This window comes from Ambystoma mexicanum, chromosome 6p, assembly GCF_040938575.1.
Source record: "Ambystoma mexicanum isolate Mex_15411 chromosome 6p, UKY_AmexF1_1, whole genome shotgun sequence".
In the NCBI taxonomy this organism is placed as follows: domain Eukaryota; kingdom Metazoa; phylum Chordata; class Amphibia; order Caudata; family Ambystomatidae; genus Ambystoma; species Ambystoma mexicanum.
Genome location: NC_090935.1, coordinates 488357647 through 488382782, shown reverse-complemented (window position 1 = coordinate 488382782; position 25136 = coordinate 488357647). Strand labels below are relative to the sequence as shown.

At 46.7% G+C, this 25136-nt stretch overlaps 1 protein-coding gene across 1 annotated transcript in view; it reads right to left on the bottom strand.

Moving 5' to 3' along the window:
* Positions 1 to 25136, bottom strand: part of IL31RA (interleukin 31 receptor A) — an 841398-nt gene that overhangs the window by 371852 nt on the left and 444410 nt on the right. Inside the window, exon 7 of the mRNA XM_069627290.1 lies at positions 1234 to 1399. Within this exon, the coding sequence (XP_069483391.1) occupies positions 1234 to 1399 (166 nt within the window). The remainder of the gene's footprint in view (positions 1 to 1233; positions 1400 to 25136) is intronic.

Here is a 25136-nt window from a genome sequence, read left to right as displayed (position 1 = left end):
GGCAACTAGAGCCAAACAATTTGCAATTGGTTCAAAGTTGACTATTGCTGAATCCCACACAATAGCAGCTATTTTCCTGTTGTTGTGGTACAATTCGAAATACCCTCCCACGAGGGACATACACGTGACACCTTGCGGTAGCTTGCGCAGTAATTCAACTCAACAAGGTTTATGTTGAGTGTCTTAACAATTCCAAATGCACACTGTCAGATTTCTAAAAGAGTTCCACTATCGTGCACTTCCAGACATCTTGAGTTGATAGCATTATGCATTGCGCCAATACACTACTGCAATTAGCGTGAATACTGCCATAATTCACCACCCAATCGAGTGTGTCGTTGTAAAGTCGACACACCGCCGACAAAGCCCGTAAAATTCTGGCGTGTCGTAGAGTGGAATGCAGTCCAGTTGATATGTGTCGTCTAACTACCAAATTCCGGAGAGCCAGTTGCATTGCTGGCAACCCTGCTCTCCCACGCTCCATGGGGACATTTGAGTGCTGTCTGGTCATAGAGGTTAACAGAAAGAAAAGAGAAGAGTGGCCCTGTACGGACTGCCACTGAAAACAAATTATTTGTTTCTTTTTACATTGCAACACATTTCCAAACATGTAACAAAACTGAAATGTTTGCCAAAGGCAGAGCAATGGTTTATTTGGTTTGCCGATACCAGAGGGAAAAATAAATCCAATTGATCCTGGTGTGAGGTAAGAAATGCTAAACATATATAAATGATTAGAGCATGTTTTATTTGCTTTAAATAAACAGAACGTGGCCAATCCAGGCACTAACCAAAGTATTTGTTCTTCTCACAGCTTACATCCCTCAGCTATCAGCAAGCTTAGAAGGGAAATTCCAACCACCAATAACGGATGCATTCCAACTTTTGTGATGTGTACACACTGGTCCACTGGTCAAGGAGGCATGGACAAGCTGTGTCACAGGAAGCCCCATGTGAAGTGGCCCTTTATTGCCCTGCAAAAGCTCTAAAAGAGCTAGAGGCCTTACCATCAGGCTCTATTGTGTGCCCGGTTCAGGATCACTTTTTTGAGCAGCGGTCACCTACCACACAATAGTGCCCTCTGGTGGGGTCTCTATCGCTTCTTTGTTCTCTTTCATTAATATTTGTAATAGAATGTGACTCTGTTATGGTGGAAAATAAACATGTTTCAAGTTTGCTTAATATGCTGAGCTACTCCTGTGAATCAGGCTGTGATATATACAATCAGCTTACCAATTTCTTCCGTTCTTCCAGTTTTTTCTGCACTCCAATCGCTCCAGATTTGGCTTATGGTGCAGATGCATTGCACAGCAATGGCATACTCCGTATAATGAGGAAGCCCGCTGAAGGTAAAGGTTCCAAGTTTGTCTTTGCTCATACTAACATCAGGGGAGACGACCTATATTGTACGTACAGATACAAAACACAGAACAGATTATATAGAAGCTGTTAAGATAGCTCAGTGAGTTCATGTGTGTTAACAGCACTGGTCCAAGGATCACTGTGTCACATGAAGATCGCAGTAAAGTGAATTGAACTAGTACTGTCTGAGTTGATGTAATCCAATGTTGAGTGTTAAACATATGCCACTACTATATCACTACTTCAAAGGAACCTTTTTCAAAATGCTTTTTATGTTTCGTGTTTTTATCATGTGCCGCATGCCAATTGTTTTGCTAGTAATGTCTTTTTAACTATTCGGTGTTTGCTTACAGCTCTTTGTAGCCACTGAAACACTGTGATGGGCAAGGAAGGCAAAGTGAGGTCTTTGATGGGCATGTGTACTGTGCTTCAGAGTACCCAAGGATGAAGGCTGATAGATGCATGTAACATACGGCCCAGCATTTGGTGTGCCACATGGCTTTCAGAAGGCAACGGCTTTCACAATATAAGAGGTCAGGTTTGTAGAGGGTTCAGCCATGGTGTCAGAAAAACAAAAAGGTCCTAGCACATCTCCAACCTTGGTAGTCCCCATTTAGGTGTAGCATACAGATTTACCGCAGTGTCTCATCCTATAGAGGGAGGCCCTGTCCGCGATAAGGGGAATCACTCCCAGTGAGGTCCTCCTTGCCAGAACATCTAGGGAGGTTCTTGCGAAACGGACTCTCCTCCCTAGCCTCAAAGCGGGTGGCTCCCCCTTGGGGAGAAGGGGTGAATACCCTGGATTCGTCACACCTGTTTCTTCAGGGATAGAAAGCTGCAAATGAACACAGTTCCCTTTATCTGAAACAAAAATCAGGCAATTTGAACTGTACATCCCCCAATACCATACATGGGTCCCCCGAGTAGGAGCAAAAGGTGATAACGGGAGGCCAAGTTAATGTCTGGTTGGTCAGTGTGAGAAACCTGAGGGGGTTCTCACTTGTTTTCCCCCACAATAGTCCCCTCAGGTGGCCAGGGAAAAGCCAGAGCCTTTGGATCCTGACCCTGGGGGCATATGTGCAACAGAGGATCACCTGGGAGGAGGAGAATTATGGGGAGGGGGTGAAAACCCCATAGGAGGGACACAGTATCCCCCATTTCCCTTTTTCCATGACCACGATGTTCCCAAACCTTTTGTGGGATATTTTAAATCCCGTTCCATCTCCCCTTCCCCATTTCCAACAAACACAGGGAAGAAGAAGAGATGGCAGAGTAGTGAGGATTGCCTCTGAGAAACACTGAGAAACAGAGTGCAGACTGCTACCAACCACCACTAGGGGCAACATGAGTCGTGACTTTTACAACGTTGAATGTAGCATGTATGCTGGTGGTCTCATGCACGATGGTTAACATCCTCACTAATGGCTATGCATGCATGCATCCACAATTAATGATGTTTATTGTATCATAAATAATGCTTTGGCAGGGATCAGAAAGTAGAAATGGCCAGGAGGTGTTTTCAGCAGCACTTTCGTTAAATTGCGATCATCATGCAATTTAACGAAAATGCTGCCGAAACTTGCAATTCGCCTGTTCATTCCCAAAACAGGCAGATTGCAGACAGAACACGGTCATGCTCTGCGCTGACGCCCATGCCCACTTCAGAATATGTGTGGTGCCTGGGCGTCAAGAAAAGGCGCATTGAGCATGCTATTTAGCATGCTCACTGCGCCTTGTTGAGAATCGGGCCCTAGGTTGTCCCACCACTAAAGCCAGGCAGGATCAGGCAATCGATCACAAACATGCACACCTGACTTCACTTAACTGCCCAGCAAGGTACAAAAGGTGGGGCCAGAAACAGCAAAGAGAGCAGAAGGATGCTCCGCAGATCTGGTCAGGGCTTCTGAAACCCATGTTTGAGCAAATACACTTAACCCACATTATTCCTGTCTCTTGGGCACAATCCATCATTATTCCAATTCCCCAAAAAATGATCCTCAAGTCCCTTACAACTATAGGCTGATTGCCCTCATTAATGCTACAAGCAAGGTCTTCGCTATACTGCTTCTGAGGAATCTCAATCAGTTTATCAAACGGTCCAATCTTCTGAGCAGATTACAGTTGGCGTTTAGGCAGCAATTGGGCACTTCCTTAATGTGACCGTCTTGGCACATCTACGTCACAACCTCCATCATAGCCAAGCTGGGGAAGTCCATCTGGCTTTCCTGGATATGTCCAGTGCTTTTGATTGCGTGGTCAGATCTATGCTGTGGTCAAAACTCCTCAATATGAACGTAGCCAGAAAGTTAGTGCAACTACTTGCTCTTCTCCATACAGATACCACATTACGAGCACGCCTGACTAAAGAGGGGTCGTTGTCCAGGCCAGTCAATGTGTAGGTGGGTCTTAAACAAGAATGTGCATTGGCCCTGATTCTATTTAACCTGTATGTAACTGATGTTGAAGGCCTGTAGAAAGTGCCTTCTATTTCGCCAGCACGGCTGGGCAGTCTTAACATGGACTGGCTAGCCTTTGCCGACAATTGTATACTTTTTAACAGAACAGCTAGGGGCCTCCAATGCAAGTTGAACCTTTTTTACGCATTAGCCAACAATTTCTCCCCAAATGGATCAAAATCCAAGGTGCTAGTTTTCACTAGGGGCTTTAAACCGAAGGTTATGCACGGAGTGATGGGCTCTGAACGAGTAGAACAGGTACTATCTGTGACTTATTTGGGTTATAATCTATCTACAAGGTTTCAGTGGTGGTGTGGAAGACCATTCTCTACGCTAAAATAGAAAACTTGTTCCCAAATGAAATGTCTGCTAGCTAGACTATGTAAGTTTTCCATACTACCAATTCACAGTTTTGACCTGGCTAATATAGAACCAGTGCTTTTATATGGTTTAGACATGTGTCTACTTGATTTGAGAACTTACTTAATACAATATAAGGTAAGCTGTGGAAGGAGATTTTGTGTTTATCCTTGGCAACCCCTAATGCAGTAATCAGACACAAACTATGCCTGTCCTCTTTGAAGGCACTTTGTGTGTGGAAACAATTATTGAACTGTAAGAAAATCCTTGATCCCTTGAGAATTCACTTTATGTGGATCTAAATAGAGTTATGAAGGAGGAAACAATTGTCTCTGTTAACTCATTTAGATCCAGGATGCAAGGTATATTACTCTCAAATGGGGTGTCAGAGATCAGTTTAATACAGCGACCAGGAGTTGTAAAAAGAAGCTTGTTTAGGTCCGATTGGGCTGAGACGGTTGATTCTATTGGAACTTATGCCACATACATGGAATACTCCCAGTTCATTCATGCGAGAGAGTGTATTTCACAGTATTTGCAATGCTTCCCATGTGACAAGGCATGTGCTAATTATATGCACTTCAGGATAAACCAGTACCACTCAAGGGAAAGAGCAAAGCAGTGGAAAGATTCGATTTTGAGTGGCAGTTCTTTACACTGCAGATTTTGCAGAGATGCTGACACAACGGAAACTCTAAAACATTGGGTCATTGCATGTGCGTTTTCTGTTACTACTAGGCTGTCCTGTTTTAAGGGCAAACGTGGATACAATTCAGATACATCTATGAATTTGTTTTGGTGTAGGTTAATGTGGGGGACTAATGTTTCATTAATTTTAGCTCTGAATAATTGTTTCGGTATTATTTTAGATCAATTGAATACTAATGTATCATTTTTTAGTTGTTGTATGGACTGAAGTTAGATTTGTAATTTTTCTATGTTGTGTAAGGTTTGCTGTAAACCGTAAATGCAACAATAAAAAATAAAAACATTAAAAAAAGGAAACTCTTACCTTAACATCTAGTAAGGAGAGAGAGGGGGAACCAAGTAAAACAGAAAAGATTGAATCATTTTGTCAAAAAATCCTCTATAGTTCTCACTTGTTTTCCCCCACAAATCCTCCCCTCAGGTGGCCAGGCAAAGGCCAGCGCTTTCAGATCCTGACCCTGGGGGAGGATGTGAGAGGGAGGATCACCTGGGAGGAGGGGCTTAGGGGTTGAGAACCCCTTAGGAGGGACGCTGTATCCCCCATTTCCCTTTTTCCATTAACACAATATTCCCCAAACTTTCATGGGATATTTTAAATCCCGTTCCATCTCCCCCTCCCCATTTCCAACAAACACTGGGAAGAAGAAGAGGTGACAGAGGAGTGAGGATCGTCTCTGAGAAACACCTTAAGAACCAGAGGGGAGACTGCTACCAAATTACCACAAGGTTGTTCCACTAATAAAGCCAGACAGGGTTGACACCTGACTTCACTTAACTGCCAAGCAAGGTATTAAAGGTGGGGCCAGAAACAGCAAAAAGAGCGAGCTGGGGAGCTGGGAATGTCATTCGATATTTGGGAGCTGCAGCAGAAGACCTAAAGAAGTCTGGAGGAAAGCAAAATACAAAGGCACTGACCCAGTGTGTGTGAGAGTTGCAGTGTGGCGAGGGAGCCGTGTCCCCAAGAAGCCGGACTCATGCAAGCTACAGAGTGCTGCCCGTGTCGGTGCTCGTTCCTCTGGGACGCTGTTCGGTCCCGGAGTTGGCTGAGGGGCAGGTGGTGAGACCCTGACCTCAGCCTGATCCCAGTGAAAGACCTGCCTGCGCGGCGCTGCCCAGGGTAATAATCAGAGACCCAGTGGCATGCGTGTGGCTGAAGCGGGATAATCATGTTGAAAGATTGGCGAGCGGCATGAGAGGGAAGACATTGTGACAAATTGAATCTCCCAAGATCGCTGAAAGGAAAATATGCTGCAGAGAGGAGCTAGCAAAGTGGGAGCAAAATTGCACTGTTGAAATAAATACAATGATGAAAGTGTTGGACTTCGTTCATACGTACGCTCTCAGGCCTACAAACGACACGGAGCCGAATTCACTGCGAACCAACTTTATTCACTTCTCAACTCTAACTAACTTTCCCTCTCCCTCGCCCCTCCCTTTCCGTCTCTCCTCCCGCTCTTTCTCCTTGGCTGCCCTTAAAGGGGCAGTGTCCTTTTCCCATGTGTAACACCTCCCCCGTGCTTATCATAACAGTCCGGCTACATCTGTTCGATGAGCCTCATCGGTTTCTTTATCGTCCTCGGGGGTCTCCCTGGTGATTCTCTGCTCTCGCCGCTTGACTCTATTGGGGGTTCCGTTTCCTCTTCCTCGTTGAGGCTCTCGTCGGGTCTCTCTGGTGGTTCAGGTTCTTCCAGATACAGCTTCTTGAAGAATGAGGAGTTACGGGTAATGTCCCCTAGTTCTCCGGTTGCCGTGACCATGGGCCCTTTGATAGCTGTGATAATTCTTGGCTCTGGATGGTATCGAGTGTCCGTTTTCTTGCGCTGTGTTTGTCGGACCAGTACTGTTTGTCCAACTTCCAGCTGTTGTTCCTTTGCTCTCCTTCTTGTGTCAGCCCATTGCTTGGCTTTCCTTCGTTTCTCAGCGTCACGTTCCCTGATGGCTAGGTCTTCTTCCGGTGTATAGTCCTCCCATCGTGGGATACGTGTCCTGGGTTGGTATCTCACCATGAGTTCAGCGGGTGGCTTTGCAGTTGCGTCATGTTGAGTGTTCCGATAGCTTCGGAGCATGCTGCAGATGGCTTTCGGATGGGGTGTCTGTTCCGCTACTGCCTTTTGTCGGGTCAATTTGATCGTGGCCATAAACCGTTCGACCATCCCATTGGCTTGGGGCCAGAGTGGTGTGATCTTTTGATGGGAGAAGCCTAGGTGTTTTGCGAAGTTTGCGAATTCCCGTCCCTGGAAAGGGGACCCGTTGTCGGTCTTCACGACGTTGGGGATGCCCCATTCGCTGAAAAGTTCGTCCACTATGGGCGCATTGTCAGCAAAGGATGTCGAGGGTGTTTGCTTCACAAACGGGAATCTCGAGTACTCGTCTATTATTACTAATAGATACCCTCCCTCTTCTACGGGTCCATAAAAGTCCATTGCGACCTTTTGCCAGGGTCTCGTTGGCAGCGTGGTGAGTTGGAGGGGATTTGGGTTTTGTCCTTGGGCTGCCAGTTGGCAGGGTCTGCAGTGTCTGAGCATGTCCTCCACTATCATGTCCATATATGGGAACCAGACATAGTTCCTGAGGAACCTTTTGGTGTTGTCCATTCCCCTGTGCCCTTCGTGCGCCAGCATTGCTAGTGTCTTCCTTAGGTCTCTTGGTGCTACTAGCCTCTTTCCTCGTAGTAGTAGCCCTTGGTCTGTTGCTATAAGTTCATCTTTTACTTTGGCTAGCCGGTCTAATTCTTTCTGGTCCACGTCTCCTTCTTCAGTTCTATTTGAGTGGCGTTCCCTCCATTTGTTGGAGCGGGTGAGGGTGATAGCGGCCCTGATCGTTGGGTCGGCTTTGCTCCTTTCCTCGAACGTCGTGGTCGAGATGGTGGGCGGCATGGCATTTGACGATAGGTACAAGACATATTCAGTGGCTTCATGTGCCAAAGTGTCATCTTTGTCTGGTAGAGGGTGTCTGGACAAGTAGTCCGCTGGGTTTGCGTCTCCTCCTGGTTTATGGATGATGGTGTAATCGTATTCCTGTAGTCTTATCCCCCATCGCTCTATGCGGGGTGGCATCTTCGTCCTGGGGTTCCCAAAGATAGATAGGAGGGCTTGGTGGTCTGTCACTAGGGTAAATTTTCGGCCAATGATGAAGTGGTGGTATTTTTCACACGCCCATACCGCGGCTAGGCTTTCTCTCTCTGCTTGAGAGTAGGCCTTTTCCGTGTGTGACAGGGCTCGGCTGGCGTAGGCGACTATTGCATGGTGGTTGTTGTCTGTGGAGTCAGTTTGTGCTAGGATGGCTCCCAGCCCCACCGGGCTCGCATCGACTGTGATGATGGTGTGCCAGTTGGGATCAAAATATGCCAGTTGTTTGTTGTTGGTGAGTCCCTCTTTTATCGCTGTGAATGCCTCCTGGCAGGGTGCGTCCCATGTGAATGGTTGGTTCCTCTTCAGGAGGTTGCGGAGCGGGTCAGTCGTTGTGGCGTAGTTTGGAAGGTATCGCGCACAATATCCCGCCATTCCCAATAGCGAGCGTAACTCTGCTGTGTTCGTCGGCGCTCGAAGATCAGTGATGGCCTTTATTTTGTCTGGGTCTGCAGATATGCCGTTGTTGGAGAATGTGTGTCCGAAGAACTTGAGACTTGTTCTGTTAATGATGCACTTGCACTCATTTAGTGTTAGCCCTGCATCTTGTAGGATGGAGCAGATGTTCCTGAGAGCCTTATCGTGCTGGTCTTGATCTTTCCCGAATATGAGGATGTCATCACTGTAGTTTAATGCATTCGTCTCTGATGCTATGAGGCGCCTGATGGTCTCTTGGAATATTTCTGCGGCAGATGAGATGCCGAAGTTTAACCTTTTGTATCGGAACAGGCCGTCGTGCGTTGCAAATGTGGTTATGGGCCGTGATTCTGGATCCAGGACGAGTTGATGGTAGCCCTGGTTGAGGTCAAGTTTTGAGAAAAACCTCGCCTGGTTTAACCTGATTAGCATGTCCTCCAATCCTGGTCCTGGGTGCCTTTCTCTCTGGATGGCAGTATTCGGGATGCGCATGTCTACGCATATGCGAAGGCGACCATTGTCCTTGGGGACAATTACTATCGGTGACACCCAGGGTGTTGGCCCTTCCGCTTTCTCTATGATGTCATTCTGGAGGAGAAGTTGTATTTCCTTTGACACTTGTTCCTGGAGGTGGAAACCCACTTTCCGTGGGTGTTGTGGTACTGGCCTGACGTTTTTGTCTATGTGTAGTTTGATGCATGGCCCTTTTAGCATCCCTACCCCTTCGAACAGTTTGGGGAAAGTGTTCTTGAGTTCTCTTTTTGCCAACGGTCTGTCTATGATTGCCCTGACGGATTCGCATGGTAGTGGTAGTCCTTCAATGACCTCCGATTGGTCATAGTGTAGGTCAATCAGGGCAAGTGCGTTAGCTGTCCTGTAACTGAGAAGGCAGCGGCCAATAGCTGGGCTTCTTATCACATGTATCGTGGCGGTTACTGTGATGCCTCTGTGTCGTAGGTCGCATTGAAATTTCCCTTTTGATGTCATGGGTTGGGTTGCTCCCCATTGGAAGATGTGTGTCCTAGACTCTTGGATGGGGTATGTTGAGGCTATTTCACGATAGATGTCTTCATTCATGACGTTGACCGTCGCTCCTGTATCAACAATAAATCTGTTTTGGGTTCTTCCCATCTGAATTGTTACTCTGGGAGCCACGGTGTCCTCCTCCTCCACGCTGAGAAGGCATACATACTCTCGGTCGTAGCCGTCCTGCAGGTATTGAGGCTGTTTGTTTCCACTTGGTGGATAGTGTGGTGGGGGGTAAGGGTATGGCTCCCTGTCACGTTCCCGGTTGTCTGGTGCTTCCGCTCTGCGGGTGTCTTCGCGTTCCAGTTCCCGCATGAAGTCATCCTGATAGGCATCGTATAATTCGTGGTCTTTCCTGTCTGGTTCAATCTGAAGTCCTTCCAAGGCTCTCACTGTGTTTGGGCGTTGATATGGTGGCGCGAGAGGTGCGTTCCTGTCCACATGGTGATGCTGTTCTTTATGTGCGTCCATCGTGCGAGGGGCAGATCGTGGGCGTGCTGATCCTCCTTCCGGTAGTAGTTCTTTGCACATCACTTGGAAGTGGTTCTCCATTCCGCATCTCATGCATCGTTGCCCAATGGCGGGGCACGGTCCTCTGTGTGGATATTCGAATCCGCAGCGATAGCATTGGCGGTCACCCTGTGCTCGTTGTGTCGGGTACCTCTGGTTGGTCCTTGGTTGGGTGTTTGGCTGGCGGGCGTAGGGATGAATTGCGGCTATGGTTTCTCCCTTTTTTGGGTTCTCAATGGCTGCTGCTTGAATGTCCACTCTTTCGTATACCCTGGCTAGGTCTAGCACCTCTTTTAGGGATAGGGGTTTCTTGAGGAGGTGCTTCCGGAACATCGAGGATACACACCCTTCTATGATGCGTAATCTAATGGCTTCTTCGTCATTAAAGTTAGCAAAGTCACATTTGGATATTTTCCTCTGAAGGCGTATTACGAACTCCCCTATTGATTCGTGAGGTAGCTGGCCACATTGGTTGAAAGTGTACCTTTCATAGTCCCGGTTGGGTGAGATGACCAGTTTTTCGTTAATGGCTTGCAGGAGTCTTGCATATGTGGTGCGATCTTGTGGAGGGATCGTGCGTATAATATTTTTGATTTCTCTCCCTGCGACATTTGCAAATATGCTCAGTATGTTGGGAGGTTCTTGTGTGCCAATGGCACCCACGAAGTCGTCAAATTCCTCCATCCATTCTTCCCATCTCTGCCCCTGGTCATGGTGTGGGTTTAGCGTGAACGGGGCAGGTCTCCTCATTAGGCTTGCATGAGAGGAGGGAGCTCCCGGTGGTGGTGGTGGTGCATTAGGGTCTGCCGCGTCTGCAGATGACATGGTGGTATCTTGGTGCGTAGCGTGGAGTGCTGCGTCGCGGATGCTCGGGGTGCTCTGGTAGGCTTTTGCACCGTGGTTCTCTTGAACTGCTGCGGTGTATGTTCGCCCACTGGGGCACGTTGTTCACCCTCTGCTTTTTGTGTGCAGAGTGGCGTTCTGGCAGTCACCTTCGGGTTCTTGCAAAAAAAAATTTTTTTTTTTTTTTCTCTAGGTGTTTTCACCGATGTGTCACGTAGGTGGGAGACTCGGGGTTTCCCTTTTCGAGTGTCACCTTCGGGTGTCTCTACAGATGTGTCACGTGGGTGGGAGACTCGGGGTTCCCTTTTCGCTACCCCTTTCCGACTCCTTACTTGAGGGTGGATGCCGCGAGCCTGCGGGTCTCCTCTTCCGTGACGTGTGGGCCTGCTGTATTCCCTCGTGGTCTTCCTGCTTCTCGTGGGCTCTTCTCGTCGTTGGCGTCCGCGGTCCTCTTCTTGTCGAGGTGCGCGGGACCTCCTCTGCTGGGCGCTGCGGTCCTGGTCGGCTGGGCTGCTGTCGGCGGGCTTCCGTCGCCGGGCACTTCAGTCTCGGGCGCACGGGCCCCTCGATCACCTGGTCGGCTGGGCCAGCTGCCGGTGGGCCTCCGCTGCTGGGCTCTTCGCTGCTGGGCTCTGCAGTTGGGGCGCACGGGCCTCTCGATCTTCCGGTCGGCTGGGCACTTCAGTCTCGGGCGCACGGGCCCTTCAATCACCTGGTCGGCTGGGCCAGCTGCCGGTGGGCCTCCGCTGCTGGGCTCTTCGCTGCTGGGCTCTGCAGTTGGGGCGCACGGGCCTCTCGATCTTCCGGTCGGCTGGGCACTTCAGTCTCGGGCGCACGGGCCCTTCAATCACCTGGTCGGCTGGCCAGCTGCCGGTGGGCCTCTGCTGCTGGGCTCTTTGCTGCTGGGCTCTGCAGTTGGGGCGCACGGGCCTCTCAATCTTCCGGTCGGCTGGTCAGCTGGCAGTCCTCCGCTGTCGGGCTCCTCGCCACCGGGCTCTCCGGTCCTGATGCTGCAGGGCACACGGGCCCACCTGGTCTGCTGGGCTCACGAGCCCTCCTTAACTGCTGGGCACACGGGCCCTCCCTGAACGCTGCTGGGCTCACAGGCCCTCCTCGCACTGCTGGGCTCACAGGCCCTCCAACTGCTGCCGGCACGCAACGGGTCGTATCGGCTTCGTCGCCAGTGTTGGACTTCGTTCATACGTACGCTCTCAGGCCTACAAACGACACGGAGCCGAATTCACTGCGAACCAACTTTATTCACTTCTCAACTCTAACTAACTTTCCCTCTCTCTCGCCCCTCCCTTTCCGTCTCTCCTCCCGCTCTTTCTCCTTGGCTGCCCTTAAAGGGGCAGTGTCCTTTTCCCATGTGTAACAGAAAGGCATTATGGGACTTGCAGTTTGAGAAGCAGAATGAGTTTTCAGAAAAACAGCAAGGAGGCGAGACCGGGGGCAAGAAGGAGAGCAACCCAGAAGGCGAAGCATAGGGGCAGCTGAGAGGGAGCTGCCGGGAACCAGACTACGGAAAGCGGGATGCCGAGACGCTGACAGGTTGTGAGCTGAGGCAGGAAAAAGCATGTTGTGGGAGCAGTGTCTCCAAGGAGCCAAGTGAATTCGGAGAAGGGAGCCGATGGGCTTTTGAATCTCTTTGCTCCATGTGCCAGGAGATTGCTTGTTTCCTACCTGGGGCTGCAAGGCCGCCCAGGAGTGTCTGAGGGGCAGGTGGGCAAGACCCTGACCTCGATGAGCGGAATGGTGCAGAACACGCTAAAGCTTTCACAGCCGGTGAGTTTTAGGAAAGGGAGAGCACGGTTTGTGAAAGGTGCAATTGTGTTAAGCTACAGAGTCGCACGCGAGGCTACGCGTATGAAGTTTAAGACATTGTTGAAGTGAAAGACTGATTGTAATTAACCGGCGAGCGAGCCAAAGTGAAAAAAAGTAACGCGCCAGTTTTGTGCGTGAAGGCACGTTGTGGAACGGCTCCTTGAAAGATAAACACTTTTATTAAAGGGAAGCGAAATGTGCAAGAGTGAGCCATTGAAGGGAAGGCCACAGAGTGAAGAAAACGTGCAGAGATCCCAAAAAGGCTGATATGAAATTGAACTATATTTTTGATGAAATGAGTAAAAGTGTGGCCGAGGGCCCGTCCTAAGAATTTAAGTGCAAGAGGCACGAGCTAAAAGGAAAAGACCCTATTGTCAGAGTGATTACGCATAGGGGTGAACATACTTTGGGGTTGCGAAGGTCTCTGAAAGATAAATATTGAGAGATAGAGAAGTGCAAAGGTTAGGGAAGGGAGTTCTCCCCGAGCTCTGTAGCTGGAAAGTGATTCAGTGGTGTGACTCAACATTAACAATGAGACAGCAGTGGAACTATTAAAAAGTTTTGAAGGCAGGCAAGGGAAGCCTGCGAAAGTGATTAGGAAGGAACTTTGTGAGTAACTGATTGTTTAAGAAATGTAAAGCCGAGTGAGGGAAGCCCGAAAGAGTACATTGAAGAGAACTGTGATATATATGGAACTGATATTGAGGCAGGCAAGGGAAGCCTGAAAGACTCATGTGAATTCTTAGAACTGTGCCTACTACCAACCTTAAAGGAACGTGCCACAGTGGCTTAGGCTTGGGGAAGGAGTTGGGAACCACCTCCATTGCCATCGGACATTCTTTTGATACACTCTTTAGTTTTCATGCATTTTCCCACACTTACATATTGTGAAGCATGAGGGCAGGTCTGATGGTCGAGACTACTCCCATTATAGAACTAGGACCAGCGAGGAAGTCTCCAACCCCATTTACAACTTAATAAAGATGTTGAATCGTGCATTTTAGTGCCTAAATTTTGATACCATGCCTGCCGCACATTGGAAAGATGGGCGATAAACCACCCAAAAATGGGGAAACAGTTTTGATGGATTGTCAAAGAACAAAGAGATACTAACTGCACAGCTCCTTCCTCCCTGCATAAGGTGGGGCTTTAGATGCAATTTAAGCTGTCTATATTCATAAGGGTAGACCTGCCCTGCATGTCAGATTATCTAATCTCCAGCAGCAAATCTCCTAAATGCCATCCCTTTAAGTGGCACCTAATGCATAGTGACAAACTACACTGTTTTTAAATTCATTCATTCATACTATAATAATGTTGTCAGCAGCGCATTGACAATGGAAATGTTTGGACACACGACTTTGAAAAGGGAGCATATCTCTCTGTCACTATGTACACTTTATACCACAGAACAAGAACGGTGGCATTGGCCCAAACACAGTTCATTTTATTGATTCAATATCAGATAAAATCCATAGAATCAAACTAATAAGAGTTATATAATCTATACACGATTTAAAACATGGTGATCAGCAAAATAAAAGCAAATAAAACAAATGGAATCATATAAACGCAACACAATATAGTGCTTAGTGCAAACTGTACAAACTGTATTTATTCACAAGGGACTCTCTGTTATGCTTCCTGTGGTGCCTGGACGATCACAAATAATGTGAGGCTAAGAAGTTAATCAAAACCTCGTGGTGGACGTCAATGCAGCTGAGAGATCCAGAAGAACGAGCAAACAGACCCCACCGGAGGACAAAGTCCAGTATGTGCAATGTATTGCCGCCACCTGAAGGGTAGTGGTCCCAGTGCTGCACTAAGGATGGAAGCCAGGCTGACAGTTTCTCAACAAACATTCATTGGAGGGATGCTAGGCAAGTTGAGCTGCTGCACACTTTTTCAGGACTTGGTATAAAATTGGAAATTAAAATAATGGGTATGTAATTGGCTTTAGCCCGAGGAAGTTTTTTTTTTTTTAAAAAAGAGGGTGCATTGTACCATTCTTTAGAGAGTCATGAAAAATACCATGCAAGAAAGAGGCATTAATCTAAGGGAGCCAGGATAATATACTATCAGGGATGGACTTAATCAAACATGCAGTCGGAGGCCGTAAGAAAAGACTCCAAAATAGATGAAGCAAGTGGGAGCACCCTGTCATGGACCCACAGACAGAGGGCTAGAGAGCAGAGCACGAGATTCCAACCAGCAATGGTAGCAATATACGATGTGTATCTACCTTATCCCTGTCTGGGATCTAAACACTATGATTTAACTTAAAAACACAAGGGACAAGTGTTTCAGTTAAGTTTACACGTTTCCTACTTAAGCTGGGACAAGCTCTATGAACTTTAATTTCGTATCCAATATGCAGAAAGGGGTGGTCATCGAAATAAGAAGTTGTTTTAATCAGATACTGAAGTTCAAAACTAGGAATAGTTGAGAATGTGTCTCAGATAGGGACAGTTCTAAAATAATTAGATGGGGGTGGAGACTTAAAATTTTGAACCATGGAAGTGACAGAGGTTTTAATATGTTCAATTTAGTCTAAAAGCATGAATTAAACATATTGTCTTTCATAGTGAAAGATAAATATCTGGAGCTGTGAAGGGTTCAACACAGGGTTTTATCACTTTAAAAAGTTAATGTGGCTGATTAAGCACAGTGGAAATTTGAGTAGTCAAGTACGTGAATTATTATTGCGAACGTGGGATGTATTTTGCAAACAAAGGGTACAAACCTGTTCAGGTATAAACAAGTTGAGGACTTTGCACATTATTCTTTGGGTATGGCAAATAGTCTTGTTTACCTCCTTTAAGTGAAATATAACCCAAGGAACCGAAAAGTACGATTTCAGCTGCCTGGGAAGCGAAAGACGAGAAATCCAAGGGTTAATCATTAACATCAACTTGGGAACGGGTACGAAGTTCAGAGGGAAAAGCCTCAAACGAGTATATTATGTACTTAAAATCCCTAACTAGACGTGTTGGATTTGGACAGGGGGCAGAAATAGTGACAATCGGAAACATACAAAAGGAACAGCAAAGTGATTTGATAAGTCCAACACAAGAGGAGGATCATGAAGTGCAAAGAGACTGAGAAGAAATTACCAAATCTAAGGTATTCTCTAAATTGTGTAGGATTAGACAAACTGACAGAATCTGAGATCAAAGACTGTGTCAATAAAACATGTCATGGTTTGTCAGTCTTACTCCTAGGCACATGGAATAGCCTCAGAAAATTTGAAGGGAATGAGCCAATGGAGTGATAGCTATAAAGTCACAAACAAGTTCGATATGGTGGGGGCATTTATTAAATGGGAATGTGAAGGTGAAGTGAAGTAAGAAATTGATGAAAAGTAAAATACATTAATCTTTTATTACATGTTTAACGATGCAAACACTTTGCCCCTGAGCTATCCTCCCGAGTCCCGGCCCATTAGTCAAGTGTAGGCATAAAAGACAGCCAGAACCCCTCCTGAGAAAGCAGGGAGATCAGCATACCATTGGCATAGTTATCAGGTATTGATATACCTAAATTGGTACAGAATTGGAGTTCAGCCAACTCTTTTTAATTCAAAAAATATCCACGCTGCAAGAACCAATGAAATCTTGAATAGCAATAGCACTGGAGAAAGCAGAGTGTGCGTTAAAAAACATACAATTTAGGTTCTGCCGATGAGATGATAGTCTAGATTTTTCTAACGGCCTACAAGTGACGTTAATGCGGACAGGGATCACAGAAATGCTATGATCCCATTAGGAAGAGGAGAGGAAACGTGGATAGGAAAAGAAGAAACCACAATTCTTAAAAGTACTTAACAGGCTTTTCTACTCCCCCAAAATAAGTGCATGGACGTCTTATATTTTTTCCCCAATACACACACAAGAAAAGCAGTGTGCATTTTGGAACGCAAGAACTCATTCACTCTCTCAATTAGGTTATAAAACTGGCACTATCTGGCCAGATAAATGTCAGAATACAAAGAAAAACTATAGAAAGGGTTACATCAACGTTGGCAAATATATGTTCACTTCATCCATGCCATGAACTTCACTGGACAGCTTCCCAGACCCAAGTTGGCAAAGAGAAAACCCACACAACAGGAACGGACTGGACAAGATACATCTACCCTCTCCTCTGCCAACCTCAGTGTCCCCCAATCTAATGCAGGACAGTCATTTTCCAGAGAGGTCAACTGTCAATAGCATGTCACAGATACCCAGTCAGTGTATGATGGGGAATACCAGGACAAGTAAACACCCCCTGTTTCTCATGGGAGCCGAAAGGTCTGCTTTCTGCTCATTGCGGAATTCAAAACGCCCATTCAGAACAATCCTTGACCAAGTCGACACTGGCCTAGGCAAAAACAAAATATTTTTCCAGTGTTTCAGAAAATGCAGACAGTGTTCAAAACTGAAGCTTTCAATTAGACTTGGAATCAAATGTTCACTGCTGCAACCAGGATGCATTTCACCCAGACTCCATCTTTGTGTCAAAGACATTACATTTTTAAATGCATTACACAGGCGCATAACATTTACAATCTAAATGAAGCTACAGGGGGCACACTTATGACATTCTTTTACTTTTGGAATTCGTTTTAAAACTGTGCAATCCCAATGTTGATACTTTTTCCAGAAAGCATACCAAGTTGTGAAGAAACTAATATATTGGGCCTCACAAAATGAGATGGCTGTTGTATACTTTTTTGGCAATGTGGTATATTTTGAGAACTGGGGATCTCCTGGTCAAAGAATGGAGCACCCTGCTTTGTGGGAGAAGAGCCTCCTGCCATAGCTTTAACCATCTCCTGGAGCTTAGGATGAGGAGCATCTTGCTTCTGCTGTTGACTGAATCGATGGGCAGCCATTACATTTCTTGAAAAGAGGAGTTGTTTAAATAGAAATTGTCGATTAGCCGGGTCGTCATCTTCCATTTTTCCCCATTTCTTTTCTAGAGATTGAGAAGGTCAGCCTGTAGGTAAATATCTTTTTAACATATACAAAGAGACCTTACGCCTTTGTGTCTGTGCAAAGTATGCAAGTGTTTTTCCTAAGCAGATCTTTCTAGTGAGTTCTGGTAGGGATTAGGACCTAGTAAGCAGTGTGACAATTCACTTATTCTCGTTACTTTTCCCTAGAGGGGAGCCCCTTTGCATGATGCTAGGGTGGTGAGGCCGCTAACTGATAATCCCCCTGGGGGTGGTCACATGCAGGAGGACCTCATGAGGAGGAACTCCCCTCCTGGAAACAAGGACGTGAATCGGAGGGAAACACTCTCTTACCCACAACCCCACAGGGGGAAAGCCGCACCAAATCCTTCTCAGGGTAAAGATTCCTCTCCCATGGTGGCTCTTGCTTACCCGTTCACCCTTGAGACCATGAAGCCTATAAGATCAATTAATAGCTCTTCCGAAAGTACCAATGTATACTATTTCCATATCCTTTCTGTCTGTTGTTCATAAGGTTGTTAGGAAGCCTATGCTAAAGTGGGTAGCTAATTCTAGCCTTTTTGTGAATAGTGCTTCGAATAATGGAAAACAATGGCTGGAAAGAAAAGCAGTGACGAAATAACTCAGTTATTGAATGTAAAAAAGATTGAGATGAAGAAGAGCTTGAGAACGCTACAATCGAGCAAGAAGAATGCTCAATCAGTTTTGAATGGACATTACACTGTGGCAGTCCCCTCTATTTAAACTGAACAGCAAATAAGGACTATTTGCTTCGTCATCCTTTGACCCATTCAGCAATGGCCCATGTGGTTCTGTCAAGCTGGAAGCTATTATACGACCAGAAGGAGAACCAGGGGATCGGAGAGGCCGCATCAAAACCTGGAAAGCTGGCACAGGGCTTTGGGATACTGCAGCAAGGCGTGTCTCCAAGGCTGAGAAGAGGAATAGCGGAACGCACAAAATGTGTCTTGGGAGTCGGTTTGTAACCGGTGTGAAGAGGAATAGTGGGACGCTCGAAAAGTGTCTTGCGAGTCGGTTGGGAACCGGCGTGATAAACTTGCAGCACCTGAGTGGTTGTGGCATAAGCTGTAGTGGGTGGACCGTTAGGTCCGACAACGGTGCTGAGACCGTCTACCATAGCCTACAGCAAAACTGTGTGGGTGGCGATCAGTAGAAGGCAAGAGACAGTGGAGGAGGTGTAACCTGTCACAGTTGGACAGAGGGGTCCGGCAACTACGCTGAGGTGGTCCACAATAACTTGAGGTGGCGAGACGCAGACGACTACTATAGGAAGAAGTTAAAGTAAGAAGAGTAGACCGGTGACCCCTGGAGAAACCGGTGGAGAGTTCCCCGGGAGAAGGTAACAGAAAGTCCGGGTGGGGGTAAGAAACTTGTTTGACTGCACCAAGTAGGAAATTGACAAACCCATGCCTCTCACCAGGGAGATGGCCAAAAGGTTCGGACCTGACACATCTTGTGTCAGGCATGTGACAGGCATGCCGTTACCTCAACAGAGAATACCCCCTACTATCGAGGGTGAGATCGTTTCTGCAGGCAAAATCATCTCTTGACAGGTAATGTGCCCAGGTAAGCACTAACACAATCCTGTATTTATTAATTAACTAATGAATGAATCTTTCATAACACGCTTAATGCCAGAGACCAGTCTCCAAGCGTGGGAGCGGGATTCAAAACTCTGTTTTCTTGCTTCCAAGGCACAAATGTAGCTCCTGAGCTTTCCTGCTGGTCCCTGTATGACCTGGTGTTGTGGTATCTGGGAGACATTAGTGGGATCTTAGACTATGGCTATGTCTTGCTCCAGCCGGGACAATTCTCCTTCCCTGTGCCATGCTCTGGTTATGGCGTTAGAACAGGACGATCATTATGTGGCATAGTCATTTTAGAGGGGTACGAGATTGTTTGCCCCCCCCAACTTTTGTGGCAAACCATTTTGTCCCACTCATTAAGAAGGGACCCCTTGTATTTAGATGTCACGTCTTCCCGAACATGTTCAGCAAAGTTACACTGTTATGTAGGGATGATCTTTTTGCCGGGCAGTGCCTTTTAATGTGATCCTCCGAACCACCCTTCTCTAACAGAACCACCCATGTCTGGCCTACAATTGAAATCTAGACCCACCAGTTGAAAAAGTCGAGGAGGGCTTTGGTGTTACAGTGCATTTTTTAAGGTCTATGGTTAAATAGTTTGATGGGTTGGGTCGGATGCCTATCTCATTTCTTTTTATTCGAAATATACTTTGTATTGGAATTATGCAATCGTTGGATAAGAAATGGATGTTGTTTCTTAACATAGACCAGAAATTTCATTACGTTTATGGAGCACATCTACAAACGTTGAACATATCTAAAATATGAGGTACCAACACTCAAACCCGCTGAAGCCCTTGTGGGTGAAATGCGTTGTTGTGGTCTGCTTTCTTGACTGTTTCACCGCACCATCTAATAAATGTTTACGTTTTTCTGCGTCCCTCGTTTCTGTTTGGATCCTTGCAGGGCCTTTTCCAATCTATGTGGAGCTTTTTGATTTTGATCAATAACATATGCTGTTCGAGCAAGATGCCGTTTAAGTAAAATGAGCAGAAAAAATTACATTGTATTTCAGGAGAGAGCAAAAACTATGGAATGGGCCAAAAGCAGCAGTTTATTCCAAATCTGAGCTCCAAGGATGAGACGAAGTGGTCGAGTGATGAGGTTACGAGCCTGAAGGTGGTAGACTGAAACGAAGAAAAATAGCAGAATTGAAAACTGGTGAGAGAATGTATGTAGATACACCAACAAGAAGTGAGGAACAATATAAAAGGTGAAAGAGAGCAAGGGTTACAATAAGCAAATGATGATAAAAAGGTAGATGTTGTGAATGTTAAGGAACTAGTCATTCACAGCAGTGACTACTGTACTCATAGTCCATAGTTCCCTTTCTTCCATACGTGTGGTTTATTGTTCCCTTTGGGAACAGGACTTTTCTCTGGCAACCCCTGCATGTAATCCTGCTGTAATCTGCAATGCTTCAATTACATGTTCTGCTCATGTATCAATCTGTCACTTATACCTGCAAATGTCAGCTTTTCAATATCCCATCCTATTCATAGTTGTGGGTGTTTCTTCTCTTGGGGAAAAGATCGGAGTATGTTGCACAGAACCATTCATTAAAAACTGAAATAGGGCCCAGGCACATGTGCAGATGTGGTCAGAACTCACCCTTGTGCATGCACCCCTGCCCATCTGCCAAACCATTTATCATAGCACACAAGAGAAGCTTTCTTTTAAAAGGGGGTTGGAAAGAGTGCCCTATATAGGAAAAGGGACTGTGAACTAGGAGAGGAGTAGTCACTATAGTGAGTAGCTTATTCTTACTTCTAGGGTCATTCTCTTTCTTCCATAGTTGTAGGCGATTAATAAGTCTACAAAAGAGAATGACCAACGGGTAACAGGTAAGTACTACCAGCAGAGTCATCAGCAGAAGATGTTGTGCAACATAACTTGGCCAAATTGCCCTGGAGTCCATCGAGTCTGCCCTGGAGTCCATCGAGTCTGCCCTGGAGTCCATGGAAAGTGACCTGCAGAGTGCAGCACGAGGCGTTGCCCAAGCAGCCACCGTATATATGTCATCTAGGGCGACAAGAAAATGACTCCGCACTCACCAGGTGGGCATGATTCCCCTTTAATGTGGGATCCTCCTGATCAGCTAGTTGTGTAGAATGGAGTAAGCAAGCCACCAGGAAATTAGTATTGGGAGATGAATCACCACCTGTGACAAAAGGTGAGACAAGGATCGAATATCTTTTGCCACTGATGGCAGCAAGGTTGTTCAGAATTCTGTCAGTCTAAGCCAGGATTAGGAAAACATGCTGGGAGTTTATCTCCTGGTTAAAATGAAAGCCTTTGACCACTTCAAGAAGGAAGTTGGGATGCGTTCTCAGAACCACTTAGTCCCTGTGGAAAACCTGCTAGGGAGCGTTGCAGCAGAGAGCCTACAATTCTCCTATCCAACAGGCCAAAGTGACATCCCCTAGGAACGCATTTGCCATTTCACAAATGTCATACTACATGAGGTCTCCGACTCAAAGGGATTGTGAGACAGGGAAAAACACACAATGTTGCAGTCCCACACAGGATATAGATGTCTGACACATGGAAACAGATGTTTCTACCCCTTAAAATGCCTTTTCAATAAGTTATGAGACAGGCACTAATAGCCTATAAGGAATTGTGACATGCGTCAACCCCTAGGCCCGATGGATACAGGAGAACAATAATGCTAGGAACCTGTCGCAGTGAAGCCAGTGAAGCGATGATCCAATTACCAATGACAAAATGTACTACTTTATTGGGACTCCAGGGGGCTTTCGTACAAACTTTTATAATGTTGATAATTTCCTGAGAAAGTTCAAGGTTTCTAAACACTAGATCATCAGGTACCATGAAGTTAATTTCATGGATCATGGTAAGGGGTTGAGGACCATGCATCCCCCAAACGTTGACGTATGAAATTCCTCCAAAGTATAGTGCCTTGAACATTTAGAGTAGACTGAGAACCAGTGCCTGTTGGGCCAGCAAGGTTCAATCAAGATTATTCTGCACCTGGGCTTTGCCTTTGCTTGTTCATTAGTTTCAGGATAAGATGGAGAGGAGGGAATACATACATTGTCTGGCCATGTCAAGGGATGAGAAATGTAGCCTTTTTTGTATTTTTGGAAGGAACTTGGGTTGGGCACCCTAAATTACCTGCGGTCAACCAGACGTGGACTTCCTGCACAGGGCTCAGAGAGGTAGAGCTCCACCTCACTGATGAGGCCCAACAAGGCTGAAACACATGTATGGGATTGCTGTTGGTACTCTTGTTCAGAGGGAAATTGCCATAGCATTTCAGTGCTGGACTGCCCATGTGGGCGTGACAAGGACTGATATGCAAATGGTTATTTCCCATCTGTGAAAGGTACAGTGAGCAAAAAGAAGATGGCTGCAAACTCTCAAACTGGTTAAAAACCACTGAACAGGTTATCATGCCGTATTCTTTCGAGAGAGCGGCGCCTGCTACCTTTTTTGTATTTTTGGAAGGAACTTGGGTGGGTCACCCTAAGTTACCTGGGGGAAACCAGACGTGGACTTCCTGCTCACTGGGCTCAGAGAGAGACAGCTCCATCTCACTGATGAGGCCCAACAAGGCTGAAACACGTGTATGGGGTTGCTGTTGGTACTCTTGTTCAGAGGGGAATTGCCATAGCGTTTTGGTGCTGGACTGCCCATGTGGGCGGGACGAAGACTGATATGCAAATGGTTATTTCCCATCTGTGAAAGGTACAGTGAGCAAAAAGAAGATGGCTGCAAACTCTCAAAGTGGTTAAAACCACTGAACAGGTTATCATGGCGTGTTCTTTCGAGAGAGGGGCGCCTGCTACATTTTTTGTAGAAATGTATCCACATAAAGAAAAAAAACAGGAAATGTCATTTTCATCCATGCGTTAAAAAGGTCTAGAAGAGGGAAGTTCTACTGTGAACACCACTTTGTGGTCAATCTCCAACCGTCTGCTCTGAGAGTCTGCTGTGAGGAGACAAGAGTAAGAGTCAGACACAGAGACATTATTTTGGTTGCTATAGACTTCAATTTTATTTTTATAATTAAAGAAGTGGACGAAAAGGGGTCTGTCGTGGTCGCGGCAGTCTGTTTACCACTTCTATTCCTGAGAGGAGGCGGAGACTCTGGTCTGGAGAGTCCTACGGAGACTATTTGAACTCATTGTAGCGCGCGCGGAGAAGTGGGTGAAAAGTGGTCTGTCGTGGTCCGTCGGGTGACGGAGAATTGAGATTACCCCGCGCACAACTGACGTGAGTGCACGATATGGTTCAGCCATCGACTGACAAGCATCGATAAGTGCCCACGGTAAGTGGTGAGGGGTGAGGGGACGTTTGAAAGTGGGTGATTCGAGTCACAACAGCGTCATAGCAGCGTCCAGTACCACAGCAAACCATCTGCTTTCCCTCGCCACAAAAAAAATGACGTCCAAGTCATTGAGAACTTCACAAGAAACTCAGGAGTGTGAGGAAGAGGACGGGCGCTGTCTCCGAAGCTCTCAAGCCAAACCTGAGGGAGGTAAAACCCTCTGCCTACTGCAGTATGGAAAGAGCATATTCACATCAAACCCCAAGCCCGCCCCCCAGGTCACCACCAAAATCGGGCGTCATAACAATCAGTTGAGCAGTACGAACAAATCACTGCTGCTTGGTGAACAACAAAACAGCAATTTCCGCCCTTCCATACATGCATACAGCTCACCCGGAGGCCTCGAATCCCAGGAGGAGCTGGATGCGGGTAGAGTGGACGCGTCGCAGCGGAGTCGGGAGCCTATTGCAAGGCTTCAGCTGCCTCAGCCCGTTGGTCCGGGTTCTACCCCGCTGCTGCCTTCCGGAGGGAGGGCGAAGCGCGCCGGTGCCACTGACACAGTACCGAGCTGCGAGCGGCATGTGGCAAGCCAGTCGTCAAATCCGAGGGAGAGACTCGTTACTTGGGCCGAGCAGGCGGAGAGCAGCGCACCCGCGAGTTCACACATGGCGTCAGATGAGGCGGCTCCCAATGCAGTAGCGGCCTCGGCGAGAAAAGAGGCGGAGTCATCCTCCGTGCAGAGCACGGTCGCACAGGTTCATACGCAGCCCGAAGACCCGCCTGAAACAAACAATACGGCAACATCTGACTCAATCACCATCGAGACATCTCGCAAGAAAGACTCTCAGATGCCCAACATCAAAAAGAGAGCCAGAGAGCATAGTGGGCACTTAGAAAGTGCAAGAACGAACAAAAAAAGAAATGGTTCTAGCCAGAAAAAAATCAATGGCGCAAAATATCAAATATCAGACAGAAAAATGAAAAATAAAGACAATAGTACACCCAGACTTGGAACGACAAAAAAACAAACCACAATGCAAATACTGACAGACTTTTTTAAAGCAAAATTGTCAACAAAAAACGAAGACTACAAAGAACTTTCTGACGCAGAAATGTTGGATGCCGTCAAAGAAAACGTCCCACGCCTCAAACGTGAAACTCGATGATTGCAAAATTGTGAAGCCATTGCAAATAACAGCGCCACTTAAATCTCACTCGGAGTTACCGAGTAGGGCCTTGGGGGAAAATCAGCCAGAGTCCCACTCATTCTGTACAGACGTCAACAAATCCAGCGAAGCTTCTCACATGGGCTCGCCGCAACAACAGTCTCAGGCAGCAACGGTGAGAAAAGGGCCTGCGGATACACACCGCAGCAAGGAAAATTGCTTTCAAGTGTGGCCGGATCAATCAGAAGACACCATCAACTTGGACCCAGTCATAGAGAAGATTAGACCAACGTCAGAAAACAAAGACATCAATCCTCCTCAGCCTGTGAGTCCTGTGCAGCAACATGACAAGAATTACAACGAGGAAGCCAGTGCCATTGAAGACACGCATAGCGGCTTGACACATCCACCTCAACCATGTGAAGGAAAGATGACTGTAAACACTACCCCCTTTGTCGATAAAACACTGCACAACAAT